The sequence below is a fragment of the Entelurus aequoreus genome, linkage group LG26 (assembly GCF_033978785.1).
Source record: "Entelurus aequoreus isolate RoL-2023_Sb linkage group LG26, RoL_Eaeq_v1.1, whole genome shotgun sequence".
In the NCBI taxonomy this organism is placed as follows: Eukaryota; Metazoa; Chordata; class Actinopteri; order Syngnathiformes; family Syngnathidae; genus Entelurus; species Entelurus aequoreus.
In genome coordinates, this window is record NC_084756.1 from 11,171,840 (window position 1) to 11,190,849 (window position 19,010).

Genomic DNA, 19,010 nt, shown 5'->3' on the forward strand with positions numbered 1-19,010 from the left:
GATGGCGGCCCAATTTCTCGCGTCACAGCAGCCAATGCTGCGTCTACTTATAAGATGTCTATGCATGACTCTATGTACACGTCATATTGAACCCTATGGGTTAGGAATGGGATGGCACTTCAAGTTCCTATGTGAGTCAAGGCAGGTGGCCAAATACTTTTGGCAATATAGTGCATTTGTTGTAAATTTTGTAGATTTTTAAATAAAGTAAAAAAAACAAAAAACATTGAACAGCCTTCGCGCATCGTGATGACGTCACCAGCCCGTAGAAAATCAGACCCCAAATTTGGGCAAAGCAATTGCGAGCAAGCCGAACAATGTCCCCAAGAAAATGTTTCTTCGGCTGTGAGGGAAAGGTCAATTTGTTTGCCTTTCCCAAAGTGGAAGGCACCAAGAAGAAGTGGTTGAAACTGATTTTCCCCGAACAGCAAAAGAAAAATAGCTCGGCGTTCGTCTGTTTACGGCACTTTACCCGGGACTGTTTCGTCAACATGGGCCAGTTCGAGGCGGGATTAGCCGGCAAACTGCTGCTGAAAGACGACGCTTTTCCGACGATACTCGGCCGAATGGAAGAATCGGAAGAAAAAGCTGTAAGTCACATTTTATCAGAGTCCTGGTGTTAGACTTAGACTTCAACTTTAATGACCCACAAGGGAAATTGTTCCACACAGTAGCTCAGTTACAAAGGATGGAAATGACAATGCAGGTATAAAATAGACAAATAATGTACCGTAGTAGCAATATAAAATATATATATATATATATATATATACAATGCAGGTATAAAATAGACAAATAATGTACCGTAGTAGCAATATAAAATATGTATATATGTAATATATACATAATATACAGGTATGTACAGTATATGATATATACTGATATATTATATGTAAAGATGTCCGATAATGGCTTTTTTGCCGATATTCAGATATTGTCCAACTCTTAATTAGCGATTCCAATATCGACCGATACCGATATATACAGTCGTGGAATTAACACATTAGTATGTCTAATTTTGTTGTGATGCCCAGCTGGATGCATTAAACAATGTAATAAGGATTTCCAAAATAAATCAACTCAAGTTATGGAAAAAAATGCCAACATGGCACTGCCATATTTATTATTGAAGTCACAAAGTGCTTTTTTTTTATTTTTTTAACATGCCTCAACACAGAAGCTTGGAATTCTGGAACATGCTCTCCCTGAGAGAGCATGAGGCGGTTGAGGTGGGGCAGGGTTTTAGGGGGTAGCGGGGGGGTGTATTGTAGCGTCCCGGAAGAGTTAGTGCTGCAAGGGGTTCTGGGTATTTGTTCTGTTGTGTTTATGTTGTGTTACGGTGCGGATGTTCTCCCGAAATGTGTTTGTCATTCTTGTTTGGTGTGGGTTCACAGTGTGGCGCATATTTGTAACAGTGTTAAAGTTGTTTATACGGCCACCCTCAGTGTGACCTGTATGGCTGTTGACCAAGTATGCTGGCATTCACTTGTGTGTGTGAAAAGCCGTAGATATTATGTGATTGGTCCGGCACGTAACAGCAGTGCCTTTAAGGTTTATTGGCGCTCTGTACTTCTCCCTACGTCCGTGTACACAGCGCCGTTTTAAAAAGTCATATATTTTACTTTTAGAAACCGATACAGATAATGTTGAAACCGATACCGTTAATTTCCGATATTACATTTTAAAGCATTTATCGGCCAATAATATCGGCAATCCCATATTATCGGACATCCCTAATTATATGTTTATATCATATATACAATATATATTGTGCGTTGTTGTCTGCAGGGTTGCCAAGTCCCTGAAAAATAAATAAGGGACACTTTGTGGGGGCTGGACGACCTGATTTCCGGTCTTCTTTTGTTTGTGTGAAATTAGTTGTTTTATGCTATACGCCGGGTGTCCCCCAAACTACGGCCCGTGGTCCAGATACGGCCCGCCAGAGTTCAAAAGGACACCAACTCACATCAATTGAATTTGTTTTTATCGGCCCTCATAAGTCCTCAAGCAGCTATTAAATTATAAAATGATGTTGCTGAATAGACGATATGTCTAATATTTTTTATTTTGATTGTCCAAATTGTTGATACACGTATGACGCAGGATTCTCGTCTGTCCATTGTCTCTCTGCGCAGCGCAAGACATGTGCGGAAATGTGTCAGTTTGCGCGTCCTTTCCACACGTGCTAAATAGAATGCAAAATAGTGCTCGCTAAATGGTGATGAGTGTTGATGAATCACATTGCTCGTGCTATCCCATCCATCCATTAGCTACCGCTTATTTTCCTGCATCTTCTCCCAGTATTGTGGCCGTTTTGAGGATTAGCATATACTTTGCATATTAATGAAGACAGAGATGCAAAATGGATTGCAAGCCTTATTCTGCTCACTTAACAGACGCAATCCACTTTGCACACGTTTAGTAGATCAGCCTTGCGTGTGCAATCAGGTCTGCACCTGTTTTAGTACGCGCAAACCTTTAGTAAATCAGGCCCAAATTGTAGTGTCACTCATAAAGTGTAATATCACTATCATAAAGTGTAGTGTGACCATCATTAAGCTGGATAGACTAAGTTTATGTTTAAAGGCCTACTGAAATTATTTTTTCTTGTTTAAACGGGGATAGCAGATCCATTCTATGTGTCATACTTGATCTTTTCGCGATATTGCCATATTTTTGCTGAAAGGATTTAGTATAGAACGACGACGATAAAGTTCGCAACTTTTGGTCTCTGATAAAAAAGAGCCTTGCCTGTACCGGAAGTAGCGTGACGACACCGGAGGAAGGACTGCTCATATGTTCCTATTGTTTACACCAGCAGCGAGAGAGATTCGGACCGAGAAAGCGACGATTACCCCATTAATTTGAGCGAGGATGAAAGATTCGTGGATGAGGAACGTGAAAGTGAAGGACTAAAGTGCAGTGCAGGACGTATCTTTTTTCGCTCTGACCGTAACTTAGGTACAAGCTGGCTCATTGGATTCCAAACGCTCTCCTTTTTCTATTGTGGATCACGGATTTGTATTTTAAACCACCTCGGATACTATATCCTCTTGAAAATGAGAGTGGAGAACACGAAATGGACATTCACAGTGACTTTTATCTCCACGACAATACATCGGTGACACACTTAGCTACTGAGCTAACGTGATAGCATTGTGCTTAAATGCAGATAGAAACAAAATAAATAAACCCCTGACTGGAAGGATAGACAGAAAATCAACAATACAACTAAACCATGAACATGTAAATACACGGTTAATGCTTTCCAGCTTGGCGAAGCTTAACAATGCTGTTGCTAACGACGCCATTGAAGCTAACTTAGCTACGGGACCTCACAGAGCTATGCTAAAAACATTAGCGCTCCACCTACGCCAGCCAGCCCTCATCTGCTCATCAACACCCGTGCTCACCTGCGTTCCAGCGATCGACGGAGCGACGAAAGACTTCAACCGATCATAGATGCGGTCTGCGGCCCGGAGACGGAGGAAGTCAAGGTGAGGTCGGTGGCTAGCGCGTCTGCTATCCATCTCAAAGTCCTCCTAGTTGTGTTGCTGTAGTCCGCCGCTAATACACCGATCCCACCTACAGCTTCCTTCTTTGCAGTCTTCATTGTTCGTTAAACAAATTGCAAAAGATTCACCAACACAGATGTCCAGAATACTGTGGAATTTTGAGATGAAAACAGAGCTATTTGTATTGGATTCAATGTGTCCGAATACTTCCGTTTCAACCATTGACGTCACGCGCATACGTCATCATACATAGACGTTTCCAACCGGAAGTTTAGCGGGAAATTTAAAATTGCACTTTATAAGTTAACCCGGCCGTATTGGCATGTGTTGCAATGTTAAGATTTCATCATTGATATATAAACTATCAGACTGCGTGGTCGGTAGTAGTGGCTTTCAGTAGGCCTTTAACAACTTAAACTAGTCATTGACAGGACCTGCTGGTGACAAACCCCAAGATGCAGAGATGGCAGGCGAAGTGCAGGAAAACATGACTTTAATGTGAAAATGCAAGGAAAACAGGGAACCGGGAAACAGGCAACAGTATACAGCAGTGTTTTTCAACCACTGTGCCACGGCATAGTGTGCCGTGAGATACAGTCTGGTGTGCCGTGGGAGATGATCTAATTTGACCTATTTGGGTTCAAATATTTTTTGCAAACCAGTAATTATAGTCTGCAAATGATGTGTTGTTGTTGAGTGTCGGTGCTGTCTAGAGCTCGGCAGAGTAACAGTGTAATACTCTTCCATATCAGTAGGTGGCAGCCGGTAGCTAATTGCTTTGTAGATGTCGGAAACAGCGGGAGGCAGTGTGCAGGTAAAAAGGTGTCTAATGCTTAAACCAAAATTAAACAAAAGGTGAGTGCCCCTAAGAAAAGGCATTAAAGCTTAGGGAAGGCTATGCAGATCAAAACTAAAACTGAACTGGCTACAAAGTAAACAAAAACAGAATGCTGGACGACAGCAAAGACTTACTGTGGAGCAAAGACGGCGTCCACAATGTACATCCGAGCATGACATGACAATCAAAAATGTCCCCACAAAGAAGGATAAAAACAACTGAAATATTCTTGATTGCTAAAACAAAGTACATGCGGAAAATATCTCTCAAAGAAAGACATGAAACTGCTACAGGAAAATACCAAAAAATGAGAAAAAGCCACCAAAATAAGAGCGCAAGACAAGAACTAAAACACTGCACACAGGAAAACAGCAAAAAAACTTAAAATTAGTCACGGCGTGATGTGACAGGGGGTGATATGGCGTCACATGAGTACCAAAAATCCAAGCGCGTAAAAACTGTTATTCTCCACTTCGTGCGCGCGCGACACCCTTTTGCGCGCGCGCCTTCTTGCGCGCGCGCGGTGCCTTTCTGCGCGCGCGCGGTGCCTTTCTGCGCGCGCGCTGTCTCGGTCTGTGCGCTGTCATGTTTCATTTTGGTACTTTGGGGGCGGGCATGCTTAGACCGCCCCTTCTTTCTGATTGGCTTTGAAAAAAAAAAGGAAAATACAACTTCAAGTAGGTTGTAAAAAAAAAGGCAGATGAAGTGAAACTATAGCAATGCTTTTCTTTCCACTCTCTCATGCACACCACACAGATACTCATGTTATGAGAAGTATATTGTTTCAAAAATATTAACATTAATTGTTGATATTTTAAACATCTTTCAGATTACATTGCTCGAATTCAAAAACCACTTTACTACACAAATATTAGGCCCAATGTGCAGGATTATTCTGTTAGTATTAGTTATTTTTATGTGTTATCATATCTTAGCTTATTTTTATGTTTTATCATATCTTAGCCTATTTTTATATGGTCTTATTATATTTATATTTCAGTTTTTATTGTATTTTATTTTATTTTATAGTTTTTCATATTGTAGTTTATTTTTATGTTTGATTATATCTTATCTTATTTCATATTATTTTTGGACTTTTACCTGATGTGTATTTTAATTATTTTTAATCCATTTATTTGATCATCTAGTGCAGGGGTCGGCAACCCAAAATGTTGAAAGAGCCATATTGGACCAAAAATACAAAAACAAATCTGTCTGGAGCCGCAAAAAATTAAAAGCCATATTACATGTGTCATTGGATATAAATTTAATTAAGAGGACTTAAAGGAAACTAAATGACCTCAAATATAGCTACAAATGAGGCATAATGATGCAATATGTACATATCGCTAGCCTAAATAGCATGTTAGCATCGATTAGCTTGCAGTCATGCAGTGACCAAATATGTCCTATTAGCACTCCACACAAGTCAATAACATCAAAACTCACCTTTGTGCACTCATGCACGACGTTAAAAGTGTGGTGGACAAAATGAGACGGAAAAAGAAGTGGCATAAAACACGTCCTAGAAAGTCGGAGAAAGTTATACATGGAAACAAACTAAGGTGAGTTCAAGGACCGCCAAAATTAGTAGGACAAAACGGCGCTCGCCAAATACTCGAATCAGTGAAGCATGTTTAATATAAACAGTGTGTTTTATAACAATTAGGGAGGTTTGTGTCATGTTTGTCCTCCTACAGAAACCATACTAAAACAAAAAAATCGTTTTTTTTTCCCCTCATCTTTTTCCATTCTTCATACATTTTTGAAAAATCTCCAGAGAGCCACTAGGGCGGCGCTAAAGAGCCGCATGCGGCTCTAGAGCCGCGGGTTGCCGACCCCCGCCATAGGGTGACAGTACACCTACTTTGAGACAAGAGCTATATTGATGCATGGTTGGTTGTGGTTTCAAGTCATATCCAACAATTGCGACAACGACTTTTTACTGCTGCTGAGTTTCCGTTTTTTAATGATTTCTGCTGGTGGTGTGCCTCTGGATTTTTTCAACGCAAAAAATGTGCCTCGGCTCAAAAAAGGTTGAAAAACACTGGTATACAGGATACAATCATTGAGCCCTGAGGCAGGCATAAATAGTAGCCTGATTGGCAATTGCAACCAGGCGGGCCAGGCTGCCAATCAGGGACAGGTGAGGCTCAGGGAGACATGCAGGAAATGGAACCAAAATAAGAGCGCGGACAGGAAATAAACACAAACACAGAGGAAAACCCAAACATAACCACACTGTCAGTGACAAGCCTGACAGTCATTTGAGGACAAAACATAATTGTTATAACAACAAGAGAGAAGAGTTGTTTAAATGACACTTTAAAAAAAAAAAAGTGAGTTAGCAATACTAATGAGTTAGCATGAACCTTGTAGGTGTGACAGACACATGTAGCTCAGAAAAAAACCCATCTCTGAATTTCCTAATTTGCTCTTTTTTTTTAACGGAAAAATGCCATTGTGGTTAAAAAGTCACATTTGTAGTCCGATTGCGAGAAGCTCTGCAGATCATTCTAGCTAGCTGCTGCCATGCTGAGGCAGAGTGACAGCAGGCAAGACAAATAAATGCCACAAAAGTCGAACTGCAAGAGGATTGACAGGTGAGCAATCGGACATGCTGGCATCGATTGGCTGCGGCAAACTGTCGTCGAAGCTGTGTTCGATGGAATCTATTGATATTTTACAGATCATTTTTTATTCTCAAGGTAATAAAAACAAAGTGTGTTCCTTGACAGCTCAATATGGAATTAAGTTAAAGTACCAATGATTGTCACACACTCACTAGGTGTGGCGAAATTATTCTCTGCATTTGACCCATCACCCTTGATCACCCCCTGGGAGGTGGGGGAGCAGTTGGCAGCAGCGGTGGCTGCGCCCGGGAATAATTTTTGGTGATTTAACCCCCAATTCCAACCCTTGATGCTGAGTGCCAAGAAGAGAGGTAATGGGTCCCATTTTTATAGTCTTTGGTATGACTCAGCCGGGGTTTGAACTCACAACCTACCGATCTCAAGGCGGACACTAATGTGTGCTTTTGCCTCTAAAACGGGACGATTCCATTTTGAAGGGACGGTTGGCAACCCTAGTTGTCTGTAGCATTACAGTGTGTGTGCTAATATAACGTTTACAATCAAACTGTGTTAGGTTTGAATATGGACGTAAATAAAGTAGTCTTTTCATCTAAACGTGACCTGTGTCAATTACACCCATGTGAGATATGCTATAAAGTGGGGCTGGGCGATATATTGAATATACTCGATATATCGAATATACTCGATATATCGCGGGTTTGTCTCTGTATGATGTACAAAATAACTATATCGTGAGTATTCGAGTATACGTTCTCACGCAGTTGCTTTTAGCTGCGGGCATTACATTACACTACAGGCTTTTCTCACTCTTTCTTGTGTCTCCTTCTCACAGAGAGATAAAACAAGCGCACCTTCTTACATACGTCACATACTGTCGCGCGTGCAACGTCATATGCACTTGCCGAGCAGAGAGGGAGCGGCATAGGTAACGTTAGCAGTGGCAGGTGGTGCAAGCGGAGCGGTGGGAGTGGTAATACGAGAGAGAGAAGGTGCGAATCTGGTAACAAATGGAGGAAGAATAATTAATTCCCAAGAAATACAGCACGGGGTTCATTGTCTGGCGGTGGTTTGGCTTCAAGCGGGAAGATGTTGAACAGACAACCGTAATATGTCAAAGCGTTGCTACAAAAAGTAGCAGCACTACTAATTTGTAGCATCATTTGAAAAGTCACCCGCTAGAGAATAAGGAGTGCTTGAAACTCTGCATGTCAACATCGGCAGCCGGTGCCACACCCAACAAAATGCCGAAGCAACCAGCACTGACCCAATTGAGCCTGGCGTCTTCCATTTCCACATCAACACCGTATGAAAAAAATAGTCAACAACAGAAGGAGATAACGTCCGCAGTAACCTACCACATAGCGAAGGACATACACTATTTGATTTCCTATTATTCCTATTATTTCATTCAAGGCTAAGGCAAAATATCGAGATATATATCGTGTATCGTGACATGGCCTAAAAATATTGAGATATTAATTAAAGGCCTTATCGCCCAGCCCTACTATAAAGTTCCCGTGCCAATAATACCTCATGTTAATGTAACTTTTTTCTTTCCCTATTAGAGTACGTCACAGATCCTGACTTGCCCGCAACACAGACACACCAGATGCCCAAAGAAGTTTGCATCTACTGAATCTCGCGGAACACAGTTCAGCCCTCATATGGTATCTGTTGGCACATATATGTGGTTGTGTCCATCCAAGAGAAATATAGCCACGCAGCTGTCCTATAGTACGCTGCAACGCGTGAGAAGCAAAGGTGTGTATGTAATTAGGGCTATATAAACGAGCAGAAATGCAAACCTACATATTTTTCTCATCAGGGACACAGGTCACCATTTCAGATCTGAGTGTTGGCACGTCGACCAAACAGCTGGACACGGCGCCTCAGTTTTTTCCCACGCCAGTGAGTATGTTTACATGCACTCAATTAGTCGGATTTCTCAAAATTTGGCTCAAAATGAGCATTCTACAACCCATGGGAACACCTTTAATCTTATCGTTTTTTTGGCTTTTGAAAAGTTGGACGAACACACCGAGAATGAAAACCAGTTCTCTTGAGTGGGGGAAAAAGAAACAGAGATTTACTTAAAGGGTAGCTAAGGAAATTGAGAATGTTGGCTTCATTCAGACTCCAAAACAAATAGTGGAAGCAGGTATATTTCAAGGTAAAGAAGAAAGCGTACACAAGCCTCTTTACGCTGCATTTGTGCACTCTAAATTCGGGCTGCACAATGTTGAGAAAAACCCTACCGTATTTTCTGGACTAAGCCATAGCCACCAAATTTTAGTAGAAATAAATATGTTTACGTATATTAGCCGCACCGGACTATAAGCCACAGATATATGCAGGTACGAAATATTTTGTAAATCTTTATTTACATACCTTAATTGTTTCCAAACTGTGTCTGTCACACGGCAGTAAAACAGCTGATCAAACAAAACAGAAGTCATCGTCGTAGACCCACTAGCTGCGAAGGCTAGCTCTCCAATACACTAAACAGATTTAATAACTCTACGGCAGGGGTGTCAAACGTACGGCCTGAGGGCCGGATCAGGCCTGCGAATAGGTTTTATCTGGCCCGCGGGATGAGTTTGCTAAGTATAAAAATCAACCTGAAATTTTTCAATGGAAGAAACTGCTGTTCTAAATGTGTCCACTGGATGTCGCAATAGCAATTCTTTGTATCTTTGCAGATGATGCTACATATGTACAAAATAAACCACATGATGTTAGTACATCAGTCGATGAAAATGATCTAACTACATAAATAACATACTGTAATTTGATTTGGATATAATTTTTTTATCTTGATAAATTGAAAATTAACACCAAAGAGTTGACTGATGAACATTATCACATAACTTATTCAGAAAATATAAATAACGATAAATAAAGACACCGCAACATGTAAGTGTAAAAAAAAACAGAAAAACATTATGATTTGTACATTTTCAGAATGTGCTTGTTCTATTTTTAAACAAAGAAAACAATCTGAAGTTGTCTTTATTTTTAAGTTATCGTGCCGTGATTTTACCAGTCCGGCCCTCTTGGGAGTAGATTTTTCTCCATGTGACCCCTGATCTAAAATGAGTTTGACACTCCTGCTCTACGGTGATGTTTTGGTGAATTTACAAAACAGAAACAATACAAAAACAATTCCATTGCAAGTTAATAATACTAACTTAGACACTTGTAAACATGTTAGCATCTTCGCTAATCCTAGCGAAGCGAGCTTGATTACATTATGATTGCACATACAAATATGCATGAAAACACTCCTACAGACATCACACATGGGATGGTTTAGTAAGTATACCTTTTTTAGTTATATTGTAAAACTTAGAAACGTTGCTTGGATTGACAGTTTAAGAATTATTTTAAGCAGAAACGCTATGGACGACTACTTCCTTTTCAAAGAGCCAAACAGGAAGTACATTTTTAACCTGCACTGAGCGAACTCATACATAAGATGACGCCATAGCACAAACAAAAACACACCTTTCCAGTGTCCGTTTGTGTTCTATGAAAACTATTTGTTAATATACAAAATACTATGGCCTTTCGAGAATAAAAATCTATTATTTGCTGCACCGTTTTATAAGCGGCGGGGTTCAAAACGTGGGGAAAATGTAGCGGCTCGTAGTCCCTAAAATATGGTAATTTCTATTTTTCTCTCCAAAATTGTAATTCATTAATTTTATACATACACATGCATAAAACTGCGGAAAATAATGAGTGATGAAGACATATTACATTTAGAATGTCAATCAACATATTTTGTCTTAAGGTAGCACACATTAGAACCATATGCAATAATTGACTTTTAAAAAATATTTGGCAACCCTGGTTGTGTGTAGCATTACAGTGTCTGCTAATGTAACCTTTTCAATCAAGCAGTGTAAGGCTTAAATATGAACATAAATAAAGGACCTTCTTGGTGGCAGTGTCATGTTCGTGGCACAATCTGGGATCATTCCTTGATGTTGTCTGCTATTTAACATCAACATAGCCTTTAGAGACGTAATATTTTCTGTGCCAATATTACAGCGGACATCAGGTACAACAAGAACTTGGCATCTCTGCGATCATAAAGAGTGACTTGTGAGGATGTCAATAAGAAAAGCAATACATTTATCTGCCCTAAAAGGAAATAAGCACCCCCCAGCGTACGGGAGGCACACGGCGTATGACCGATAGTCTCATTAGAGCAGGGGTGTCAAAGTCAAGGCCCGCGGGCCAGATCCGGCCCACGAATGAATGATCTATGGCCCCCGGGATGATATTTGATTACTATTAGAACCGGACCGCAGGCCACTGCCACCTGCTGCTGTTTTGCACTCACCAATACTCCATCAGTGTTGGCGCTATGAATTTTCAAAACGAGGTCCCAGGGACCCCATCAAGTCATAAAAATGGGGTCCCTCAGTAAATTTTTGGGGTCCCACTTTTTTGTAACTGTTTTGAAAACAAATGATGCATTTATGCATTATCCTGTTATATCTCACATTCTATATTGTGTTTTGGAAAAAGGTTGTCATAAACCTTACTTAATTCATAAAAAAAATAATACAAAAGAAAACAAATTTTTATGCATTTGTAAATTTATTAAGTTATAAACATTCATTCACTTTCTTCTTTCCTTCATGGATCTAAACTTTACCGCTGCCAGTGTTTTTTTCTATTGTAATATTTTCAGAATGTGTTTGTTCTATTTTTGGCCAAAGTAAGACGAAGAAAACAATCTGAAGTTGTCTTTATTTTTTTAGTTTTAATGCCATGATTTTAATAGTCCGGGCCGCTTGTGCACAGATTTTCCTCCATGCAGCCCCTGAGATAAAATGAGTTTGACACCCCTGTAGATAGCGTTGACGCTGGGACTTCACATGTAGGTGTAAAAATACAAAACAAAAATAATTTGAGAAATCAGACTAATTTAGAGAAACTTATTCAGTGAGGGGTGTTGCACCTTTGCAGGGGGTTCCACCAGTTAAGAGACCACACATTAAATTAGAAGAGAGCGAGGATGAGGATCAAGAGGATGAAGAAACTCTTCTTCCACACGCCTTAAAGTACGAATCCGGTGACTCCATTACAGAGTCGTCTGAAATTAGGTAAAATTCCAATACAGCATGCAACATTGGGTCGGTATATGTAAATAATTGAGTTGTTCATATTTTCTTCCCTGATAGTGGAGAAGAGTCGACCATGGAACACAATGACAGAAAGTACATGGTGTTTGAGAGCTGTCTGATGGATCTCTTCCAAACGTGTCCGGTGTGCAACCGGGACTGCCAGGTGCAGTCACAGAGACTAGGGACATATGTGGCCTTTACTCAGCTTTGCCTCCACTGCCAGTACACCAGAAAATGGCAGAGCCAACCATTGAGGGGAAGCACTCCTGTGGAAAACCTCCAATTGTCTGCAGCTGTTAATAGTACTGATGGATCCTGCAATCGGATGGACAAGGTATTTGAGCGACCCGTATCATATATCTAGGGATGGGTACCAAATATGGTACTTTAATACATACCGACCAAAGTCTGTCTGTACTACCAGCTACCGATTCATGTAAAATAAGTATAATTGTTGTAGACACATTCAACTTAAAGGAGAACTGCACTTTTTTGAAATTTTGCCTATCGTTCACAAACATTATGAGAGACAACAACACACCTGTCTTTTTTTAATTTTTTTATTTTAAAGATGATAAAAACGCTTGAAAGATGCGGCTAATGGGAGTCACTGCTGTAGCCTTCAAAGCCCTCTAAAACAACTTCAAAACCCTCCAGCAACGTTTTATATACCAGTGTTTTTCAACCGCTGTGCCTAATTGCTTTGTAGATGTCGGGAACACGTCGTGTGAGACAACGAGGGTTTGTCGTCGTATCTAATGCTTAAACCAAAAATTAAAAAAAGGTGAGTGCCCCTAAGAAAAGGCATTGAAGCTTAGTGAAGGCTATGCAGAACGGAACTAAAACCTAACTGGCTACAAAGTAAACAAAAACAGAATGCTGGACGACAGCAAAGACTTACAGTGGAGCAAAGACGGCGTCCACAAAGTACATCCGAACATGACATGACAATCAACAATGTCCCCAAAAAGAAGGATAGCAACAACTTAAATAGTCTTGATTGCTAAAACAAAGCAGATGCTGGGAATAGCGCTCAAAGGAAGACATGAAACTGCTACAGGAAAACAACAACAAAACAGGAGCAGCCACCAAAATAGGAGCGCAAGACAAGAACTAAAACACTACACAGGAAAACCGCAAAAAACTCAAAATAAGTCACGGCGTGATGTGACAGGTGGTGACAGTACACCTACTTTGAGACAAGAGCTATAGTGATGCGTAGTTGGTTATGGTTTAAAGTCATATCCAACAATTGCGACAATGACTTTTTACTGCTGCTGAGTTTCATTTTTAATGATTTCTGCTGGTGGCGTGCCTCCGGATTTTTTCAACAAAAGAAATGTGCCTTGGCTCAAAAAAGGTTGAAAAACACTGTTGTATACACAGTGCAAATCTGTATATAATGTAGTAACATACACCTTCGTAACAATATATAATATGTTCAATATTTACCGTATTTTGATCATTTCCGGGACTGATTTATTCCGCGTGTTGATTTCTTTCCATAGCAGCGCACGTCTGTCTTCTGGCAACATGTGTGTTCCAACTTCCAGAATCAAACACGAGTGTGTTTTCTAATCATGGCAGACTTGGTAACAGACAACAAAGACAACTGTTATTGGACAAATAACCTTATACTTTTGAAGCTAAATATACTGCTGCTTATAGAAGCAAGCACGAAGGAAGAGTGAGAAGTTGGAGCAAACGGAAGCTGGCAGAGGGGGATGAAAGCGGTTTTGACGCTATAAATATGGAAATTGAAGACAAGCTATTTCAACATAAATGGATTGCTTACTCAAAATCAACAGGAAACGTCCCCGGCCAGCTGGACCAGACGAACAACTGTCCATCGAGTGAGTCACTTTAATATCGATCATGATACACGTGTTAGTACAACTACAGTACATTCGCTGTCTGGCTAGCTCAGCTGTGTACAAAGAAAACATGAAATGTGGGCTAATACTTAACAGATACTATAATATGATCATGTTTTTCACTCAGTACATATTGGTGTCCTATCGCAGTGTTGTGCATTACAAACGTTTCGTGTTGTTGTAGAAGCTAGCTTATCTCTTGCCATAGTTAGTTTTTACAGCTAATGCCGAAGCACGCCGATGTGTTACTACGATGGAAAAAGAGTTCCTCAATGTTTGCTCTTACAGTAACAATGTCGCTACAACTTGGTTATTATACAGATGACGGCACGTAAATTAAGTATTGTTGACAGTTTTTGACTGCATTTTTAAAGTGATTTAGAGGTAGAATTGATTGCCCCCATTAAATGCATTGCTAGCCACCCAGAACGAGCCGTTTTTTAAATTTTAGAAAGCGAACAAAAATATGTTGTCTTCTTGTCTCCCGTAATGATTGTGAACGTTAGGCAAAATTAAAATAAAACAATGCAGTTCCCCTTTAAATGGCAAAATACTTCCATAACGAGTCTACTGACAGATTCATTTTGAACTACCGTATTTTCCGCACTATAAGGCGCACCGGATGATAAGGCGCACCTTCAATGAATGGCCTATTTTAAAACTTTGTTCATATATAAGGCGCACCGCATTATAAGGCGCATAGAATAGACGCTACAGTAGAGGCTGGGGTTACGTTATGCATCCCATAGTTGCGAGACCTGTTGTGGCTCAATATTGGTCCATATATAAGGCGCACCGGATTATAAGGCGCACTGTCAGCTTTTGAGAAAATTGGAGGTTTTTAGGTGCGCCTTATAGTGCGGAAAATACGGTATACCTTACTTTGTATTAGAAATGACAACAGCAGAGGATGCTTGTGCATGTACGAGCCAGTCTGCCCTACAACAAGCGGATAGAGGAAAACAAAGAGCTTATTGACTACAGCAGGGACTACACTGGCGGATTTGCGCAAAAAACTTTGGGTAAATTTACACCACATATGGATAATCAGGTTTTGCAAATTCCAAACGGCGGAAGTATGTAGGAAGGCAGGATTATTTTATGAATATCTCCATAATCCCGCCACAGTTTGATTTCAAATGTTCGGGACTTATGCAGATCCCAAATACACAACAGCAGGTACAAATGGCTAAGACAAGTTAGTTTTACAAAATAGGTCCCCTTTAAAAAACAATGCCCTGATGACCCACCTCCCACCATTCATTCTTTTACCAAACATAGACAAATACGCACACTCGGAAATAAACACACAGCTATGTACAGATGAGCCAGGTGAAAAAAAGCTATCACGGCAGCTGTCTATACCAGGAGGTCACCAGATTGCCGACACAAAACTTCCCTGCAACCATGGCTGAAAAAAATTCGCAATGCAGAGGGCGCACTCCAAAGAACGCTGGAATTAAAAACAAAAACAAAGTTAAAGTACCAATGATTGTGACACACACACTAGGTGTGGTGAAATTAACCTCTGCATTTGACCCATCCCCTTGTTCACCCCCTGGGAGGTGAGGGGAGCAGTGAGCCTGGGAGGTGAGGGGAGCAGCTGCAGTGGCCGCGCCCGGGAATCATTTTGGTGATTTAACCCCGAATTCCAACCCTTGATGCTGAGTGCCAAGCAGGGAGGTAATGGGTTCCATTTTTATAGTCTTTGGTATGACTCGGCCAGGGTTTGAACTCACGACTTACTGATCTCAGGGCAGACACTCTAACCACAAGACCACTGAGCAGGTCTTGTAAAAATAATAAAACGCATACAACTCGTCAGTACTATGACTATGGATAAAGGATATGTTATGAATAAAATAGCATAAATATATGGACAGTAAACATATACTAGATGAAATAAACATAAGTGCGAATGACTCCAATAAAATTAATAATCAAAAGCCAGTACTTGCAAATGAGACACATAAGTTTAAGAAAACAACTAGACAGGACTGTTCAGTGTTGAATGTTACATAGCAATTCACATTTATTATCACATTCAAACACATGAAAATTGGTACCATTGAGTACTGGTATGGATTCCGAGGTTAACGTATCGAATTAAATGTAGAAGGTACCCATCCCTAATCGTGCCCCAATAAGCATGCCGTTTCAAACGTCTTGTATTAAAATAGTTGTACATGTTTTTCTTCTATGTTTTACAGATAGTCAAAACTGAATTTCCAGATGTTATAACATGACACCTTAAGGATGCATGCCTTGCCTATATGTTGCAATAAACAACAAATGGTAAAAGACTCAGCAGCCTCTGAAACAGGAAAGCAGTATGGCAGTGGGTGGAAATATGGACTCAGACTCGCCAGGTGAGGAGTCTTTTAATATCAAATGACTTGCTTTTGGGGGCTGTCTTCCACCGAGAATTATCATGGTGGAATATGATTTGTTACATTTTGCACACAGTCAACATTCAGTCAAATCATTGGTGTTGTTTTTTAAAGTGAAATAAAGAGATTGCAATCATACGTAATAGTGGTTACTGACTGGTCACTAGGTGTCAGTAATGTCACATCCAGCCTACAGGGGGATTAAAGAAACCTGTAAAATGAGTGGGCCTTTTTTTTTAAATGGCTAAACAACTCTAATAAACCCGGTAGAGATTAGACTAAATAGAAGAAGCAAAATTCAAAACAAACCTGCTGTAGTATTATTAATTTTGCCACAGGAGATAAATATATGGCTCTTTGAAGGGAGTCGGATCTTGAGGAGCCGTTGTTTTAAAGACTCGCTCGTTATAGTTCCTTATTTTAAGTAACTAATTTTTAACAATGGAAAAAAAACACTCAGAGCAGAAAAATGATAACATTTGAATCAGAATATTTTATATGTGTACAATACACCAATATAGGCCCTATTGGTGAGAATTATTAAAAAATAATTTGGCGACAATAAATTGGTCCAAGTGTGTGAATGTGAGTTTGTCTTACCCTGCCTTCCGCCCCAGTGCAGCTGTGATAGCACTACAAAACGTGCTCATTGTAGCCATTAATATAATGAATACTCATTTTGATAAAACATTTAAAAATAAGCACACATTGTTTGTTGTATTCATTTTTGTTTTATAGGTTAAAGTGTTTTATGTATTGTGCTCCTGAGTTAATGTTGCTGTTTAATTTAAATGTGTCATTATGTTATGATAGTTTATTTAGTTTTATTGTTTTAGTGTGAACTTGTTCAAGTCAGTCAAAATATATATATATTTTAAATAAGAATTACATTTTTTATTTTTAGTTTTATTTTAGGCACATTATACCATATATTTACACAGTACAGGCCAAAAGTTTGGACACACCTTCACATTAAATGCATTTTCTTTATTTCCATGACTATTTACATTGTAGATTGTCACATCAAAACTATGAATGAACACATGTGGAGTTATGTACTTAACAAAAAAGGTGAAATAACTGAAAATATGTTTTAAATTCTAGTTTCTTCAAAATAGCCACCCTTTGATTACTGCTTTGCACACTCTTGGCATTCTCTCGATGAGCTTCAAAAAGTAGTCACCTGAAATGGTTTTCCAACAGTCTTGAATGAGTTAGCTCATCGATGACTACTTCTTGAAGCTCATCGAGAGAATGCCAAGAGAGTGGCCAAACAGCTCAATTTTTGTTTCATCTGACCACAGAACTTTCCTCCAGAAGGTCTTATCTTTGTCCATGTGATGTCAGACAAAACAAAAATTGAGCTGTTTGGCCACAATACCCAGCAATATGTTTGGAGGAGAAAAGGTGAGGCCTTTAATCCCAGGAACACCATGCCTACCGTCAAGCATTTGCTGCCAATGGACCGTCAAGCATTTGCTGCCAATGGAACTGATGCTTTACAGAGAGTAAATGGGACAATGAAAAAGGAGGATTACCTCCAAATTCTTCAGGACAACCTAAAACCATCAGCCTGGAGGTTGGGTCTTGGGCACAGTTGGGTGTTCCAACAGGACAAAGACCCCAAACACACGTCAAAAGTGGTAAGGAATGGCTAGGTAGGTTGTGAGTTCAAACCCCGGCCGGGTCATACCAAAGACTATAAAAATGGGACCCATTACCTCCCTGCTTGGCACTCAGCATCAAGGGTTGGAATTGGGGGTTAAATCACCAAAAATGATTCCCGGGCGCGGCTACGCTGCTGCCCACTGCTCCCCTCACCTCCCAGGGGGTGATCAAGGGGATGGGTCAAATGCAGAGGACAAATTTCACCACACCTAGTGTGTGACAATCATTGGTACTTTAACTTTAACTTTAAATCAGGCTAGAATGAAGGTTTTAGAATGGCCTTCCCAAAGACTTAAACGTGTGGACAATGCTGAAGAAACAAGTCCATGTCAGAAAGCTAACAAATTTAGCTGAACTGCACCAATTTTGTCAAGAGGAGTGGTCAAAAATTCAACCAGAAGCTTGTGGATGGCTACCAAAAGCGCCTTATTGCAGTGAAACGAATGTGTGGTATGGCTATGTGGCGACCATCATAGGGGGTTTCTTTTAAACACGTGAGGTCATGCATTACAATGTGTTGTGTATTGAATTAAAATCATAGCTTTTTTGCTTTTTTCTCTATCCATTTTCATGCGGTTTACTTTATTGACAACATCAAAACATGTGCTATTGATACACAACTTGTTGTTATTCAATTTGTCCCTACCAGCTTTGGATGGTAATTAGACTTAGACTTAGACTTAGACTTCTTTTATTGTCATTCAAATTTGAACTTTACAGTACAGATAAGAACAACATTTTGTTGCATTAGCTCGTTGTAGTGCAGGATAAAAGAGCAATAAGCTGCAGATATAAATAAATGGATTACTGTACAGATAAATATATTGCACTTTTGCATATGCATCCACGTTTATGGATGTATGTTATATTGTCTTTATATTCCAGCCAGTTAATCCGTTTTTGGGGGGAATTGAGGGGATTGTTATGATGTGTTCAAGAGTTTTATGGCCCGAGGGAAGAAGCTGTTACAGAACCTGGAGGTTCTGCTACAGA

The 19,010-nt window shown here is 39.9% G+C and overlaps 1 protein-coding gene across 1 annotated transcript; it reads left to right on the top strand.

Moving 5' to 3' along the window:
• The first annotated feature begins 245 nt into the window (after positions 1-245).
• On the top strand, positions 246-16,729 carry LOC133643234 (uncharacterized). The gene is made up of 6 exons (XM_062037679.1): positions 246-590; positions 8,513-8,708; positions 8,773-8,855; positions 11,928-12,064; positions 12,143-12,419; positions 16,170-16,729. Exons 1-6 carry the CDS (start codon positions 318-320, stop codon positions 16,203-16,205), a joined length of 1,002 nt encoding a protein of 333 aa, XP_061893663.1. The 5' UTR covers positions 246-317; the 3' UTR covers positions 16,206-16,729.
• Positions 16,730-19,010: the final 2,281 nt, after the last annotated feature.

Excerpts from the sequence above, each read along its gene's own strand:
- LOC133643234 (XM_062037679.1), top strand. The coding sequence starts at position 318 with ATGTCCCCAAGAAAATGTTTCTTCGGCTGTGAGGGAAAGGTCAATTTG. Across the intron at positions 591-8,512 it reads AAGAATCGGAAGAAAAAGCT|AGTACGTCACAGATCCTGAC; the intron begins GTAAGTCACATT and ends TTTCCCTATTAG. Across the intron at positions 12,420-16,169 it reads CCTGCAATCGGATGGACAAG|ATAGTCAAAACTGAATTTCC; the intron begins GTATTTGAGCGA and ends TATGTTTTACAG.